General features: G+C 36.8%; 1 protein-coding gene across 2 annotated transcripts in view; it reads left to right on the top strand.

The window, feature by feature from the left end:
* The first annotated feature begins 316 nt into the window (after positions 1-316).
* Positions 317-18,295, top strand: part of RPS6KA6 (ribosomal protein S6 kinase A6) — a 159,632-nt gene continuing 141,653 nt past the window's right edge. Inside the window, exon 1 of one of the 2 annotated variants that reach the window (XM_032757236.2) lies at positions 317-691. In XM_032757236.2, the coding sequence (XP_032613127.1) occupies positions 611-691 (81 nt within the window). In that variant the 5' untranslated portion in view covers positions 317-610. Of the gene's footprint in view, positions 692-2,337; positions 2,452-18,295 lie in introns of those variants that run through there. The other variant, XM_032757237.2, reaches the window with a different exon arrangement.

Here is an 18,295-nt window from a genome sequence, read left to right as displayed (position 1 = left end):
GCTGCGCATGCTCCGTGGAGTGGGCAGGTTTACCGAGGCGCTAGCAGGGGCTTTTACTACTCTTCGGCCGCCTCCCCAGCCCAGCACGCCCCCCTCCCCTCTATCCCACCACCCACCACGCGGTCCCCCGCATCCACCCCGCCCCTCTATCCCGCCCCCTTCACCCCAGGCTGGGGAATCTCCATTGACGTTTGGGTGACGCCGCTGTGCCGCCGCCGTGGGGGGGTCCAGGCGCCGCACAGGTAACGCCGCCGCTGCCGCCATATTGACAGAGCAGGGAGCGGGGAGGGGACCTGAGGAAGTGGGGTGTTGGGGGAGTCACCACCGAGCGGCCGTCGTTGTGGTGGCAGTGGTGAGCGCGAGCCGAGCGGCAGCTCTTGGAGAGGCAGCACAGAGTTGTCTTCTCTATGGGAATCACCGGGCGGCGGCGGCGGCGACCCCCAGCTCCCAGCCTCTGAGAGACCCGGCGGCTAGGGCAGCGGTCGCTGAAGGCGGGGCTGGGGGTCGCGGCGGCGGCGGCGGCGGCGGCGGCGGGCCAGTTCAATAGACATGATGCGCGGCCGCGCCGGCGGTAGGCGGCAGCTCCTGTTTGAGTGCTCCTGAAGGGGAGATGCTACCATTCGCTCCTCAGGACGAGCCCTGGGACCGAGAAATGGAAGTGTTCAGCGGCGGCGGCGCGAGCAGCGGCGAGGTTAGTGTGGTGGCCAAGACGGGCTGGAGCCAACCCCCGCCTCCTTCCCCTCAAGACCTTGGCTGGGGACCGAGAGAGGAGAGGCGTGGGGCCGGGAAGCGGGCTCCCAGGCAAGCCCCCTTGATGCTGCCTCCACTGCCCTTTCGCTGGGGAGCGGGCGGGGATGAGACGGCGGGCTCGGGCATGCGGAGTGAGTGCAGCCTGGGCCCGGGCTCGGCCTTGGGCGGAGCGCCTGCCTGGCGGGCCACGCCAGAGTTGTTGTGACTAAGTTTCTTCACTTTCCGACCCGAAGGGGAACTGGGGAACTGGCGGGGTGCTGTGCCTGACTCCGCGCGTCCCTTTTTCTCCGCCGCGCCTAGTTTGCTGGCTGGGAACATTTTGGGGGACAGCTGCGGACTCCAGCTCGCTGTTGAACCCCGGGCGCTTTACGAACCCAGTGCAACAAACACACCAAGGTGACTAAGTAACTCTGGGGACATTTGCACATAGGCACGAGTGTTCCCTGGTAACAGCTTTCTCGTTTCTCTGTGGCTTGTTATGGTTCCTTGTAATGACCCACGTCGAGATACACTGGCGAACTATCTCCAGTCGCCAGGTTTCAGGTGATGTTCTACTGCTTCCTCTCAGGTCCCCTTGATTCTACTGCCCTCTTGCTCCGCCCCTTCTCCTTTCCACAACCGCTGTCCGTGCCCCGTTGGTCTGTAAAAGAAGACGCAAAGTAAACCCCAGCCTTTATAAATAAGTCGAATCTTTGGTAAGACTTAGCGAGGTTCAACCAAAATACTTTGGTTCACCTCTCTTCCCACTCTTCTTACCTCTGAAACTGTTCTGGTTGGGCTTTGGTCAGCTGTGCAGTGAGAACTTAGATGTACACAGGTGCTTTGTTTTTATTGTTGTTATAAAAGCGGGCAGCATTTAAACACAAAAACGTGTCTTTTGTGATAGAAAGTTGGATCCTTTTCTGATAACTTAATCGACTGCGTACTACTCCAGTAGAGGCCACCATACACCTCCTAAAAATAGTTGGTGAAATTGATTCACAGTAGGATATTTTGAGGTAAGACTCTCAATCCTCGACATCTAAAGGGTGCAACTTTGTCTTCAAGTACTTGCTCCATTTAAAAAAAATACACATTTGGCTGTTGTATGATTATCTTGTTTTTTTTTCTTTAAATTTTTTTTGTTATTTATCAACCAAACTGGGGTTAAGATTACATGCTAGAATAACATGTGGTAAGGAATGTAGTGGAAATAAATTCAGAAGTACCCGAGATCTGAACCTTCTATACTTACAGGAAATATTTTACTAGTAAACCAAGCAATTCCAATATACACTTTAATATTTTACATCTCGTAAGAACAAGATAAATGAATAGGCGTTCCTTTCTTGTTGAAATGTGGGAATGCTAACTGTCTGCACAATTGTCTAGCAAGTCTATTGAAGGGGAGAGGAACTTTGTTATATTCATGTATGTAACTTACTGAACTTATAGGCGTTTAGTTTATAAAAACAGTTAAATGCTTTGATATAAGAATGGGATGGGAGGTGGGAATCCTTTTGCATGCCTACTATTTTATTATTTCTGTTAACTTTGAATGTAGTATGTTTTAAATTGTAATTACCACATATGGTTTTTTTATTGTTTGCAGTATGTTTTAGGTATTGTAGAGATTTAACAATGGGTCTCTCTACCTCAGCAATTTGGAAAAATACTCGAGTGGAAATTGTTAATCCCTATGAAGTAAAACGAAAGGTGAAGGTAATGTGGTGAAGATAGTATTTCTGCCTTCTTTCTCTAAAACAGTTATGATTGGTTAGATTTAACCCTGCAAGTTACTTAATAAAAAGTATTGTAGGTGAAAACTAAATGCTACGTTTGAACAGACCCACTTAGTACTTAGAAGAGTTTGTTTGTTTTTAATTATATTCTTTTGATAAGAAGTAAACAAGTTTACTTTTGATAATTTATATTTTAATTACAAATTTGTTGATGTTGGCTTTAAAAATGCTAATTTTGAGTACAAGCTCTACAACCCTCAATTGTGATAATTTTAGGACTAAGAGTGTTTTTGTTGTAGAATATATATTTTTAAAATGTGCTAGAATCCTTAAAGAAAATGTAGATAAGAATCTGTTAACTTTAATGTCAAAAGAAATAATTTCCGTCCATTTCTGTGTGTGTTGAATCTGGTAAGATTAAAGATTATAGACACTACCATATATTTTGGAGTCTTTTTGTATCTTTTACCTGTCTTGCTTGCATGGACAGTTGTTAACCTTTGAATTATCATTCAGAAGTGTGTAAATTGATTGTTTGAGACTCTTAACATGTTTTCCCACAGGAAAAACTTATTAAGGGTACTTATATTTTTAGATCAGTACACAATAGCGAGGTATAATGATGCCGAGCCTAACCACTGTTTGTAAAATTGTTCTATGGTGAAATGTGTCAGGTTTCAACCAATAACTAGCTTGGTTCCAGTGAGAGGCAGAGAATAGGCCTGAAAAGGGGAAACCTGGGATCTTTTGGTTTCTGGGAAGAGAGTTCTTAGAAGAGGGGAGATAGAGTAAGCAAGAAACTGATTGTGAGAGCTCTTGCAGGGACTGTCTCAATCATGTCTACTGGGAATAGGAACTTCAAAGGGCATCACCCCTCACGCAGTCACAATTTTAGCTTTTGACTGGATTCTGTCAGGATCAAGAAAGAGGTTTTACTTGAGATGGGATGGGTATTGGTCATTCCTGGGCAAGGATCATAAAGAACAACCTATTTGACTAATGTGAACTTTTCATGATTTAATGCCATGCATGTTACAGTTTGTTCGCTTAGTCGTTTGTTTTTTGGTGAGGAACCAAGTGCTTCTTTATCGAGTAATTATATAATTTTCACATTTCAAATCATAGTAAATGTCTAGTACTTTTATATTATTTCTTTAGCAATGCTGTTTTTGTTTAAGCAAGTTTTTTTTTTTTTTTTTTTTTTTTTTGAGTCAGGGTCTTTCTATGTCATTGTCCATTGTCCAGGCTGGCCTCGAACTCCCGGACTCAAGCAATCCTCATGCCTCAGGTTCCCGAGTAGCTGGGACTACAGGTGCTCACAACCATGCCTGTCTAAACAAATTAGTTTTGAGAGTATGTAGTTTACTGATAAAACCAATTTGGGAAAAATTTCTAATTTTAATTAATTTTCATGAGACCCTATAGTAATAGAGGTAAGAACAGCTTTGAAGGCAGGTAAATCTGGGTTCTTGTCTGAGCTCCATGCCATACTCATGGTGTGACACAATCCACGTTACGTAACCTCTCTGAACCTCACTTTCTTTATCTATAATTTGGAGAAAAACCATCTTCAAGAGTTGTTTTGTAAGGAAAATTCAGTGCTGGGTTTAATAAACTTAGTAAGATGTTTTGCATCTTGAATTGTCTTTTCCCACAGTCATCATGCACAATAGTTCCTTCTCTTTTCCCACAGTCATCATGCCTCTTCCCATGTCCCTAAAGTCTGAACTATTGTCATCTATGTTAAAATCCTGGGATTCAGATAACCATGGCTATAGCCCCAGCCTTCCATTTCATAAGCAGTTTTTCTTAAGACCCCTTCCTAAATTTGATCATTTCATCTAAGTATAGTCGTGCTCTCACTGTGAACATTTGTAATCACAGATAGGGTGATCCAGGGATAAAATACAAAGTTATATTTAGAAACACTGGAAGGATAAGAAGAGACAGATAATTTCATTTATTATATCTGGCTGATGAGGTGTTTCATTGAAATTTTTAATTTTTTTTAAAAATTCTGAACTCTTGTCATGGTAGGAATTGGTTCAATTCATGAAGCATTTATTGAGTACAAGGCAGTGCTGTACATAGTGCTGTAATGTGAAATGCCTAAAAATATACCAGAGAGTCCCACCCTACCCCCACAGGTTTACATTCAGGTAGTAAGACAGGCATGTATGGAAATTGTTATTGTAAAAGGCACAAGATTATCAACAATGGGGTGGTGGTGGTGGTGGTGGTTTAGGAATGGATCTGGTAAGGCTTTGTGAAGGAGGTGGAATTTGAGCAGGGCATTAGAAAGTGGTAATATTTTCACAGACAGATGAAAGGAGCATATTTCACGTGGATGGGGACAATATAAGAAAAGGCATGGAAATGTTATGAAAGAAGGAAGAATCTGATACTGTTATAAGTCTGTGATGTGGGAGAGGGGATATAGTGAGAGATAAGATAAGGAATGTATTAAAGGTAAGCTAGGCCTAGGTTGAATGGGACTTTTTAAGCCAGTTTAAGGGTTCAATTTTATCTCATAAATAGGAGCCACTGAAGGTTTTTGAGAACATTAGTGACATTATTATATTTGTGCTTTGAAAAATAATTGATGGTAGTGAGGAATGGGGGAGATATGGGAGGTGGGGAATTCCAGCTAGGAGGCTATTGTGTTAGTGGAAGTAGTAGTGAGATTTTTGAACTAGTACAGAAGGGGTAGAAAAGAGATGACTGATGGGAGAGACCTGACAGAGGTAGAATAGTTACAATTTGGTAACTGATTAGATGTCGGAGAGTAAGAAGAAATAACAAACAACTGAGATTAGAAGCATCCTGGTAGGAATTAATTCAATGTAACAGGTATTTAATGCATGCCTGCCAATATAAGTCTCTGTATTAGCCACTAGACTAATATAAAAATAAATAGATCTTTGTAGTATAGGGAGATAGAAAGCTAAAATGAAATCTCCCCTTTCTAATATTGTATTGATAATAGCACTCCACTCCGAAGATTTCTGATCGTGCTAGAATGCTTAAATTCTTTACTACCAAAGGTGAATACACTTATTACTAGCTAAAACATTTTTTATTCTTTTTAAATGGGCGTTAGGCCTGTAATTCTTGTTTCACCAATGTTCATCTTCAGTAGTCAGCAGCTGTGAGTACAGAGTCCTATTCTGAAAATAATGACCAGTACTTATTTCTGGAATGTGGAAAGAGAGCAGGGACATCTGTATTTTTTGTATGCTTTCACCAGGTTTATTTGGAATAGGAAAGCGGGGAGGAGTCAGAGGGCAGTGGCCCCTCCCTGCCACAGGTGCCTTCTCAGTTCCTCCAAGTCAATCTTTCTTTACACCAGTCTGATCTGGAAATATTCAGGTCAGTTCCTTCAGGGCAGGGCCTCTATATTTCCCTACCTTGATTAGTTCATCAAGAGAGCTAATCATTACCTCTGTGTTCCATAATAAGGCCTACCGATAGTGTAGTTGCTTTTCTGGGCCATATTGTTTTAGTACCTACCTTCTCATAGTCTCTCTCATCTAGAATTTTGATGAGGAAATGCAAGATTTTTTTCCCTTCCTGTAATTTCTTTCTTGGTGCCATCATTGTATGTAGCAGCAGTTCTTAAGATTTGATAAGCACTTGGAATCTTGAGGTGTAAGCTTTTCAGTACTTTGTCAGAATTTGCTATGTAATGTTTATTCATTTATGTTATTTCCAAGGATTATTTACTGTTGCTGCCAATAATTTTTTTTGTTGTGTATTTTCTTTATTTTTGTTTGTTTTTAAGTAGGAAAGGAGCTGGATGGGAGAGAGATTTAGAGAGCTGAGCTAAATCTGGCTTTTTCAGATAAGAGATGTTTTCTGAATTGCCCTGGAGACATTCTGTAACTGATTTCACTGCTAGATTTTAATCTGTATCTCTACATTAGAAACAGGTCCTGCTGTAGTTTTGTGTGCACATGTGTGCGTGTGTGTGAGAGAGAAAGAGAGAGACGGAGAAAGAGGGAGGGTGGAGTAGAGTGCATGTGTGTTACTTGTGATTTGCTTCATTTTACCAAGCATTTGAGATGGTATATGGGAAATATAATCTGATAACTATTTTGATATTGAGGATAAGGGAAAACAAAGTAGGAGATATATGAAAAGGGTGGACGGTAGGGGATGAAGGGTAAAATAGAGCACAAATAAGCAGGCTGTAAGGGTCTATGACATGTTTAAAATATAGTTGAATTATAAATTTGGCCTTGAGTTTTCTTAGCTGGTTTTTCTCAACTCTGGATGTGTATTATATTTACCTGGGTGTGTAAAAAAATTATCCATGCCAGTGTTCCACTCAGAGATTCACATTTAACTAATCTAGAGGGGGCCTGGGCATCTATTCCCTAGATGCTTATGATGCACAGCCAGGGTTAAAAACCACAGCTCTAGGCCAAAGTAAAAAGAGAAATAGTCACATGGTTGTCATTATTCAATAGGAAAAAAAAGAATATTAATTTTTAAGCTAGCAATTAGCTCTACAGTAAATTATCTGTGAATTGTGATATTTTTCTGTGTGTTTTATTTTGTTGTTTTAAGATATGACTGGAGCCAAATGGGGTTGTTTGAACTGTCCTGTGTGTTCTTGCTCTTTAGTTTTGAGGAATTTGCTTTTCCAGTAGCATTAAAAACAAAATTTAGTACCACAGCTAGTTTTGATATAGTTCAGCCATATAACTAAGAGGTTAAATAACTTGTTCACCCATTTTACTAGCTAAGTAAGGAGACAGTGACTGTTTTGAATGACAAATATCCCATTACATCTCTAACAAAAAATTTCAAAACCCGTGGGTAATTATTACTATGAGATCCCTCTGCCCCTCCTGTAAAGTGATTGAAGACAAACTTTAAGAGGAAATATAGCAATTTAAACACCCAATACAAATTTTTTTAACCTGAAAAAACGTTGGAATCCATTCCATTTAAAGGTATTGAATCTTAAGGGAGAAAGAGATAACAGCGTTTATTGAGCATGAACTATGTACCAGCTTGTACTAGATGCATCGTAGATTATCTCAGTTTTATTCATTCTTCAAAACATCTTGGTAAGACAGTTGTGTCTTTTTAACAGAATAGAAAGGTACATGCAAGTTAGTGGGAAGTACGTCTGGAATTTGAACCTAGATTATTTTAAATTCATGCTTTTTCCTCTATACATTGCTATCTCCCCCCTAAGGACAATATTGAAAATAAGGAGAGAATATAGATACGTTGTTAGCAACCATATTAGATCAGCAGTCAGATGTGCTGATTCAATAGCCATGCCTATTTAAGTTAAATAAATGTCAACAAAATCCCAGCAAGTCTGTTTTTTTGTTTTGTTTTGTTTTGTAAACAGACAAGCATATTCTACAATGTATATGTAAAAGTACAAGACCCAGAAGCTCTAAAACAATTTTGAAAAAGAAAAATAAAATAAGGAATTACTCTATTGGACATTAAGTTTTACTATGTAACTATAATAAAGACAATGTGGTATTGGTGGAAGAAGACACGTAGATCAGTAGACTAGAATAGAGTACACAGAAATAGAGCCACACAAATACACTCAACTGAATTTTGAGAAAAAATGCAAAAAATAAAAAAATAAAGATCAAGATCAGTTTTTAAAATCTGGGGAAATTTTAGGGGGAAAGTTGCTACCTTTTTGAAAAAAGCAGAACTTAAAATTTGCACTTTCTTTCTGAAGATTCTGGGGAAATTATTACATAAAACATTTTTGCTATTTTCAATTACTACAGTTGAAATTAGTCATTAAGACATAAGTGAAAATGGAACATGAATTATCCTAAAAATCATAAGCTTGATAAGAGTTGAGGTATAGGGATTTATTACTCTACTTAAAGGATCAGAGTGGACAAAACTTCAGAAGACAAAGGAGAAAAACGTCATATGAGGGGAAATGTGGACTGAATGTCAGGTTTCAAATGACTTTTAGTTTTTCTTAAAATGAGAGAGGTTTGATGTATGTGTTAAAGAAATTGTACTAATTGAGAATAGTCAAAATTCAAAATTAAGGGAAATAGATAAGCCATTATGTCTGATTTGATAAAAATATTTTGCATTCATGATTGTTCACCTGGAGTAGATGCAGTGATGAATGAATGCTGTTGGAAACGATTACATTTCAAACTTACATAAGCATATACAGAAAACCATATGTTGATTATAGAGACGTATACAAAAATGATAGAAGATATATAAAATAATTTGTATATGATTTTGTACTTTATTTTACAGCTGGAGAAGAGTAACTCTAGACTTTCTGGCACAATCATAAAACATTTATTGTGTTTATCATTTGTAGAGCAATTATGTTGGAATAAGTGAATACTTATAGAATATCTTAAGGGAGGTCGGTCAATACGGATTTTGAAAAAAGACATGGTCATTCAGCAACTTCCTATCTATAAACAATATTAATTTGATTTTATTTGGTCTTTATTCATGATATTATATGTATCAGTAGTTCTTTCTTTTTTATTGCTGTGCACTATGCTGTTATGTGAATGTACCACAGTTGATTTGTTCATTAATAAGTTGAAGGACATTTGGATTTGGGTTGTTACCAGTGTTTGGTGATTATGAATAAAGCCATTATACATATTTGTATGAAAATTTCGGTTTGGACATAACTTTTCACTTATATTGGGTAAACACTTAGGAGTGAGGTTGCTGTGTGAGAATTCCAGCTGCTCTGAATACTTGCCAGCACTTAGTGTTGTCAGATTAAGTGAAAAAAATTAGCTATTCTAATTGGAGTGTAGGGGTATCTAATTGTGATTTTAACTTGCAGTTCCCTAATGACACATGTTGCTAAGCATATTTTCATATGCTTATTTGCCATCCGTATATATTCTCTGATGAGTTGTCTTTTCAAATTTTTTGAAATTGTTCAAGTTAGGTTGTTTTCTTATTATCGAATTTTGAGAATTCTTTATATTCCAAATGCAAGTCCTTTATTAGATATCGATTTCCAAATATTTTTCCACGTGGTCTGTCTTTTCATTCTCTTAATAAAGAGTTGAGGTTTTTCATGTTAGTGAAGTCCAGTTTGTCAGTTTTTTTTTCTTTTATGAATTGTGTTTTTGATGTTGTATCTGAGAAATCTAGCCTAATCCAAAGTTACAGAAATTTTCCCTTAAGTTTTCTTCTAGAAGTTTTTTAGTTATATTTCTTAATTTAGGTCTTTGATCCATTTCTAGTTAATTTTTGAATATGGTGGGTAGTGTGGTAGAAGTCTATTTTTTTACACAGGTATGTCCAGTTGCTCTGCCACCATTTGTTGAAAAGACTACCTGTTCTCCATTGAATTGCCTTTGTACTATATCAAAAATCATTTTGTCACATATGTGTAGTTTTCATAATAATTTTAATGAATTAGTCCTGTGGAACTTCAGAATTGCACTTACTGAGCATAGATATATGGTGTTAATAAAATTAATTAATTAACACAATTAATAAAATTCTTGAGGTTTCTGTATTGGGTTTAGTGAAATATTCTTTATTAAAAAACAAAATAATTTCTGTGATATATTTTCTTTGCAGTCATTAATTTTCAAAACATTAAGTGACTGTTCTTAGACCCTTTTATAGATGAGGAAACCTAATAGTGCTAGAAGTTTTATGTGAACTTTCTCATTCTGCAGTGATACTTCTCTGCTTATCTCCTCTCCCGTATCTGTACATTACCCCTAACATTTTTTAAGTAGCAGTTTGTGACCTGTTAGTTGCTTAGTATTAGACATGAAAGCTACAAGACTGAATAAGCTTCAGTTCATATTCTAGAAACTATCTCTTTGCCAAGAAAATGGGAGCCTGGATTGTTGGAGCTTTGTTAACCATCATTAACATAGATTTAATTTTGCTCTTTTTAAATAAAATTATTTTGGCTTGGCATGGTGGCTCATGCCTGTAATCCCAGCACTTTGGGAGGCAGCGTGAGAGGAATACTTGAGCCCAGGAGTTTGAGACCAGCCTGGGCAATATAGCGAGACCCTGCTTCTAAAAAGAATAAACAATTAGCTGAGTGTTGTGGTGCATGCCTGTGGTCCCAGCTACTTGTGGAGCTGAGGTGGGAGGATCACTTGAGCCTGGGAAGTCAAGGCTGCTGTGAGCCATGATTGTGCCACTGCACTCCAGCCTGGGTGACAGAGCGAGACCTTGTCTCAAAAAAAATATATTTTAGTTTTTAAAATTGACAAATAATAGTTGTATATTCCTTTTGGTTTTAAGAAGAGAATGACATTTGTTCTTTGAGAAACATTTTAAAACTACCTTCTTTAACCTTGGTTAATGATACTAAGTGCCTCATGCCTTCCTATGTGAAAGAGGAAATATGAGAATAATGTAGGTTGGGTTTGTATTGAGAATATTGTGCTAATTAAGTTGATTGTTAAACTTAAGGAAATATAAACAGTTGGGTTAGCCATCTCAGATTCTTTACAAATTCAGAATAGCATAGAGGATAATAGCTGGTTCCCTAGAGCTAGAATGCCCGAGTTTAAATTCTGGCTCTTTATTTATTTACTGTGTGACCTCGGGCAAGTTACTTCTCTGTAGTTTACTTGGTCACTCTATGTGTAAAATGGGGATAACAGTAGCATATAATATATGTAAAGCACTTAGAAGAGTGTCTTTTCCATTGTAAGCACTCAGTAAATATTATTATTTTTAAATATATCACATCTGCAATCTGAGTTATTGAAGATTAACAGGCTTGCAAGTTAAAAAAATCAACTATTGTATAATGATATTTAATACCGTATATAATTATGCAGTTATTAGTATTTCTTCTTCTTTAAAGGTATTTATATACAAATACACATTTCTCTTTTTTGACCATCTGCTTCTACATGTGGCTTGAATTTTGAAACATTTTATTCTTCCTTGATTAGCTGTAGTAAGACTGTCTTTTTTTCGTATTCATTTCTCAAGAGGATGGTACTGCTTTTACTGAGCTTATATTTTCTGTATTCACTGAGCTTCTGTTTTCTGTAGTCTATTGACTTGTGATTTTCTCTGAGTAGTTTTTGGACAGCAAACATTTATTAATGGAAAAAACCCCACACATATCAGGTAGAATTTGACCTCAAGCTAAGGTTTTGTAATAGCTGTCTATTTTTGACCTTTTTCCACATAGAAACCCATTTTAGTTTTTAAATTTTTTCCTTTATTCTCCATTGTTTATGAAGTGATGAAAGAATAGAGTAATATGGTGTAGGACATTTAGGAACTGTGACTCACTGGGATAAAGTTGCTTTATCCTGTCACTAGCTTGCTGTGTGTTTTTAGGTAAATGTTATTTAATTAATCAGTTTCTTCACATATAAAATGGGAATTAACGTGTTTATGATTATTTTGAGAAGTAACACAATTGTACTTTGTATATAATGTTTGTTAAGAATAATAAAGTTCTTTTTCCTTTCAAAAAATAACTAAAGATTTAGGTGTTCTAGACAAAGTACGTCTTTAACCCTGATATATAACTCAGTGGACAATTCAAACTTAATTCATACCCCAAAGGTAGTATTTTAATGTGATTATATAGACTTCATATCTTGAAGAGGTTACAACAGTGAGAATTACTACCTCAGAATATCATGTGTGTATTCAGGTTGTATATGTACGTGACTTCATTTATACCACATGAATTCTTATATTTTTGGAAAGTAAACTTCCCAAATGCATGTGTTGTAGCCCATATGAGACTGGCCAGACAGCCAGTGCCTTTGCATTGGGAACACTTTGGAGCTATTCAAAACCAATAAAGTCATTAGCTCTGATTTCAGCTAAGCAGAGTAAACAAATTCCTGCCTGAGTAGAAACCAGAAAGCTGCTTTTCTGTCATTGAAACAAGGTTGTAAAAACTCAAATGTTCTGGAAATACCTTCTAATGTTTATGTAATATTGATGTACTTAGTTTAACTCAGTAGTAACAGTAGTTACTCAGTGACTCAGTAGTAACTCAGTAGTAATAGTAGTAGTACAACTACTAGTCCTTTTTAAAAGCATGATGATAATTGGATTTGTTTTACTTGGTTCTAAATATTATTTTGCATGCACTCACCAAATTATGATTAAATATGTATAAAGTATTGTGTTACTAGATAGGGTTCATTTGGTTATTGCTCTCAATTTCTGTCTTGATAACTGAAAACTGTGTATTTATGCATTTTTCCATAATGTACAAAGAAATGTCTGAACTGAAGGACAATATATTATGTCACAAATTCCAACAAATTTAGCCTTATAGAAAGATTTTGAAAAATATTTTGGTTGTTAATGTTTTAATTCCATACTCCTGTGGCATTATTCACAGGTTCACTAATAGATCTTTCCCAGCCTTTTGCTTTTCTAATATATCAATACCTGATTTCCTCCTACTCAAATAAGCTGTCAAGAAAGTAGAGCCTCGGTATGTATGGCAGTTCAGTTTGTGCCGTATTCTTGCTTTGCATAGCTCCCCTTACTCTTGGCTATGTAATGCCTAGCATGTAAATGCTATGTAAATAGCTGTTAATAGAGATAACATTATTGCTATGTAATACCTAGCAGTATAAATGCCATGTAAATAGCTGTTAGTCGAGATAATTTAAAATATAGAGGAAGAGATATACCAGATAAATAATAGAGATAATTTAAAGTATAGAGGAGGATATGCATAGTTATATGCAAATGCCACATCATTTTATATACAAAACTTGAGCATCTGTGGATTTTGGCATCCATGAGAGGTCCTGGAACCAATCTCCCACAGATACTGAGGTTCATAATGTGATTTCCATGCAAGATATGAAATACAAAGAATTTCTAAGATTTTTTTTTCTTGAAAACAATTTTATGACTAACCCAAATAATATATTTTTAATGTGATTTTGAAAAAGCTGAATTCCTCTTTGCTGTTAGCATTTAAGAGTCAGAAATGGGAAGTAAAATGACTTACTGTAACTTCTTCATGAAATTATGTTTCAAAGTTGGTTTTAAACATTTTTAGTAAGAAAACTAATAAAAATCTAAGGAAAAATAATGGCCATTGCTTATTATTGAAGTTATTTTATAAATTTTACTCATTTTGATCCCAGATTTTAGTCATTCCATTTTGTAAATATTTTTCCAGTGTCTATTATGTTCCAGATAACCAAGAGTAATATGATGAGATCCCTTTCCTCCAGGAGATTACAGTATGATAGAGAGATGGAACAGACACTTAAGTAACACAGTGTTTACTGATAGAAGTCTGCATAGGGTAAGGTGGAAGGAAAAAGGGAAAGTGTAACGTTGATTCTTGATAAAGATGAGTTGACATTCAAAAGCACAGGTAATTCAAAATGGCAAATACTCCAAAGATCATTCATATTTAACTTTGGACTTGGTTTTATGCCTTGATTTGAACATGGATATGTTTTACCAGCTGACTACTTTTACAACAGAGCCTCATGATTGCATTTAAATACCTGACTAAAGTAATCACTTGGAGGGTGTATACTCTTGTCCCATTCTGAGGCTCTTTTAAAAAAAAGACATCTCTTTTAAATTGATTTGAAACAGAATTGCCCTTTCTTAAGTCCTCCCCGAAGCAGTGACAATAATTAGGTGGGTATATTTCAAACCTCTTGAGGTACAAACTACAGGAATATTGTATAATTAGAAAGCCAGAAAGGATCAAAGTAAATCATTTAAAATGAGTATTGTAGTTGTTATCAGATTTCTCATAAGCAGTATGTTAACTATATAATTTAATCTAAAAGTTCAAAAAGATGAAAGTGTTTTGGGGAAATGACCATAGATATTAATAAACCTTTGAAAATATTTGGTAGTATAAAAGACAGAGTACAAATTAAAACTTGCCTGGTGAATCCAAAAAAACAAACCAACTAAATCTTATTTTTGGAAATGTCTTGCTTAAAAGACTGTTAGATAAATTGATAAAGTGTGTTACAGTAAAAATATACAAAGATACTTTTTTATTTCTCCCCAATTTGTGTTTCTTAAAGCAAAGAGTATGTTCATGAGTATGTATATACCTTTATGGGTTGGTTTGGGAGATTCATTTCACGTTGACCAAAAGTGATTCTATCATAATTTTAAAAGTGATCTTTCTACAACAGTATGACATATCAAAAATACACTAGGGCTGGGCACTGTGGCTCATGACTGTAATCCCTGTGCTTTGGGAAGCTGGAGCAGGAGGATTATTTGAGCCTAGGAGTCTGAGGTTACAATGAGCTGTAATCCCACTGCCACTGCACTGCAGCCTGGGGCGACACAGCGAGATTCTATCTCAAAAAATAAATAAATGAAACAAAAAAACTAAACTAAGACTATTGAGTCAATGCTATTATGATAGTGATATGGCAGTAAGTTTTGATTCACAGATTTATTATTCTCTATACAGGGAGCATTATTCACCTCTGATGAATTATTAGCTAAAATGTTTTTATATTTTTTTTCTGTATTTTTATCAGAAAAACATTCACACATCACGCATTTATTGAGCACATGTCAGACACTGTGTCAGCTGCTTTAGGAACATTGTATGAATCCTGACAATCCTAGGTTGCTTATTTTACAGATGAAGAAATCGCAACTAAGAAAGCTTAATAAACTTTTCAAAGGCAGTAAAAGTAGAGCTTTAGAGTTTGAATCTTGGTCTGCTTGACACTGAAGAATTGCTGTTTTCGTGACATACTATGCCTGCCTAATGAATGAAACACAGCATCATTCCTCAAGGAGCTTTAAGTCTAGATGCGCATGACAAGAAATTTACCTGATATGATGTATTACTAATTTTATTTTTAGCGTTAAAATTTTAAATTGTCTTATATATATAAATATATATATGAAACATAAAATTTGCCATCTTAACCATTTTAAAGAATACAGTTCAAAAGTGTTGAGTACATTCACATTATTGTGCAGCCAATCTACAGGACTGTTTTTACCTTGCAAAACTAGAACTCCTTACACGTTACACAAAAGCTTTCCATTCTCCCTTTTTTGCCAGCCCCAGCAACCACCTTTCTACTTTCCATCTCTATGAATTTGACTATTCTAGATACCTTATATAAATGGAATCATATAGTATTTGTCATTTTATGACTGGCTTGTTTCAATTCATATAATATCATCATGGTTCATGTTGCAGCGTGTGTCAGAATTTCCTTTCTAAGGTCGAATGATATTCCATTGTATGTATATACCACATTTTGTTTAACTTACCATCTGTCCATAAATACTTGGGTTGCTTCTACCTTTTGGCTATTTGTAAATAATGCTGCTGTGAACAGAGGTGTACAAATATCTTTTTGAGACCCTGCTTTGGATTTTTTTGGGTCTATACCCAGAAGTGGGATTGCTAGATCATATGGTAATTCTATTTTAAATTTTTAAGGAATTGCTATACTGCTTTTTCATAGCAGCTATACCATTTTACATTGTCACCAACAGTGCACAGAGGTTCCTGTTTCTCCACATCCTTATGTATGGTGGAATTATTTTGAAAAAGTAAATTCCAAGGTATATTCTGGATTTACTTTGCATTTCAACAAAGCCATGCTGTTGATAATTCATGTTGAGAGGGTTAGTTCTTAAGATATTGAGATATCCCTGATTGTTAAAGGAATATGAAATTATGTTCTTGTGGTGATTCGTCAAGGATCTAGGACCAGAAATACCATTTGACCTAGCAATCCCATTAATGGGTATATACCCAAAGGATTATAAATCATTCTAATGTAAAGACACATGCACACGTATGTTTATTGCAGCACTATTTATTGCAGCACTATGTATAAACACTATAAATAAACACACATGTTTATTGCACTACTATTTATTGCAGCAAACACTTGGAACTAACCCAAATGCCCATCAGTGATAGACTGGATAAAGAAAATGTGGCACATACACATTATGGAATACTATGCAGCCATAAAAAGAATGAGTTCATGTCCTTTGCAGGGACATGGATGAAACTAGAAACCATCATCCTTAGCAAACTAACACAGGGACAGAAAACCGAACACCACATCTTCTCACTCATAAGTGGGAGCTGAACAATGAGAACACATGGACACACGGAGGGGAATATCACACACCGGGGTATGTCAGGGGTTGAAGGGAAAAGGGTGGGGAGAGCATAGGACAAATACCTAATGCATGTGGAGCTTAAAACCTAGATGGCGAGTTGATAGGTGGAGCAAACCACCATGGCACGTGTATACCTATGTAACAAACCTGCATGTTCATCGCATGTATCCCAGAACTTAAAGTAAAATTAAAAAAAAGGAATTATGTTCTCTAAACTGTGCTTAAGTTAGTGATTGATTTTTCAGAAAGCAGGATTAAAGGACAAAAATAGAACTGCTCAATTTTAAGTTTATTGAAACTAAAATTAAAAATTTGGCCCCACTTAAACATTTGTCCTGGGTCACTTACTAGTGTGTAGTTTACAGTTTTATTTCTACCAAATGAGAACAAATATGTGAGTTTAGTAAGTAAACATCTATTTTAAAATGATTAAACTGTAAAATTTGTCTCTGGGAAGTCTGTTTCAGGGGAGAATTTTTGATCATAGACACTTTTGATTGTATTACCTAGTGCTGCAAAAAATTACTGTAAATTTAGCAGCTTTAACCAAGACACATTTATTATCTCACAGTTTCTATGGATCAGGAATCTGGGCATGGCTCAGCTAGATCCTCTGCTTAGAGCCCTACAAAGCTGTAATCAACACATGGGTCAGCTTGGTCCTCTGCTTACATTCCCAAACAAATGTAATCAAGGTTTCAGCTGTTCTGCATTGTTATATAGAGGCTTGACTTGGGGAATAATCTACTTTTACACTCCCTCAGATTCTTGGTAGAGTTCCTTTCCTTGTGGTTGCAGGACCGAGGGCCCTGGCTTCTTGATGGGTGTTGAGTGGAGGCTGCTTTCAACTCCTAGAGGCTGCCTGTAGTTCCTAGAGGATGGCCACAGTCTCTCGTTATGTGGACTTTCTCAACATGGTCACTTAATTACTTCATTCAAGCCAGGAAGGAGAGCCTCTAGAGTCTTACATGACACAGTGTAATCATATATGTAAAATCTCATCGCCTTTGCCATATTCTATTGGTTGGAATTCAGTGATAGGCCATGTTCACATTCAAGGGGATGGGGATTATAGAAGGGCATAAACAGCAAGAGGCGAGGATCATGGGGGCTCATCTTAGAGTGTCCAGCACATTGCTTCATTGGTAGGTTTCTTTCTCTGTTTTATTTTGTCCTGGGCTTAATATATAGGCATAGATTTTTTTTGTTTTGTTTTTTAGTTTTTTGCCTTTGAGCCAGAGTCTCACTCTGTCGCCCAGGCTGGAATGCAGCAGCGTGATCTTGGCTCACTGCAACCTCCACCTCCTGGGTTCAAGCAGTTCTCCTGCCTCAGCCTCCCCAGTAGCTGGGATTACAAGTGAACACTGCCACACCCAGCTAATTTTTGTATTTTTAGTAGAGATGGGGTTTCACTATGTTGGCCAGGCTGGTGTCGAACTGACCTCAGATGATCCACCCGCCTCGGCCTCCCAAACTGTTGGGATTACAGACGTGAGCCACTATGCCTGGCCAGATCTTTATTTTAGGTAGATGTGGACCCACCTTTATCTTTAGCTCTAATTTACTTTTGTTATTTAAATAAAGTGAAAAAATTGAATAGAAGAAGTCTTCTTTACAAAAGCTATCAGTGACTAATACGTAAATGTAAAGCTTATTTGAGAGATACATTTTCTTTTTTCTTTTTTTTTTTTTTTTTTTTTTTT

The sequence above is a fragment of the Hylobates moloch genome, unplaced genomic scaffold (genome assembly GCF_009828535.3).
Source record: "Hylobates moloch isolate HMO894 unplaced genomic scaffold, HMol_V3 SCAFFOLD_7, whole genome shotgun sequence".
In the NCBI taxonomy this organism is placed as follows: Eukaryota; Metazoa; Chordata; class Mammalia; order Primates; family Hylobatidae; genus Hylobates; species Hylobates moloch.
This window is presented reverse-complemented; position numbering and strand designations above follow the sequence as displayed.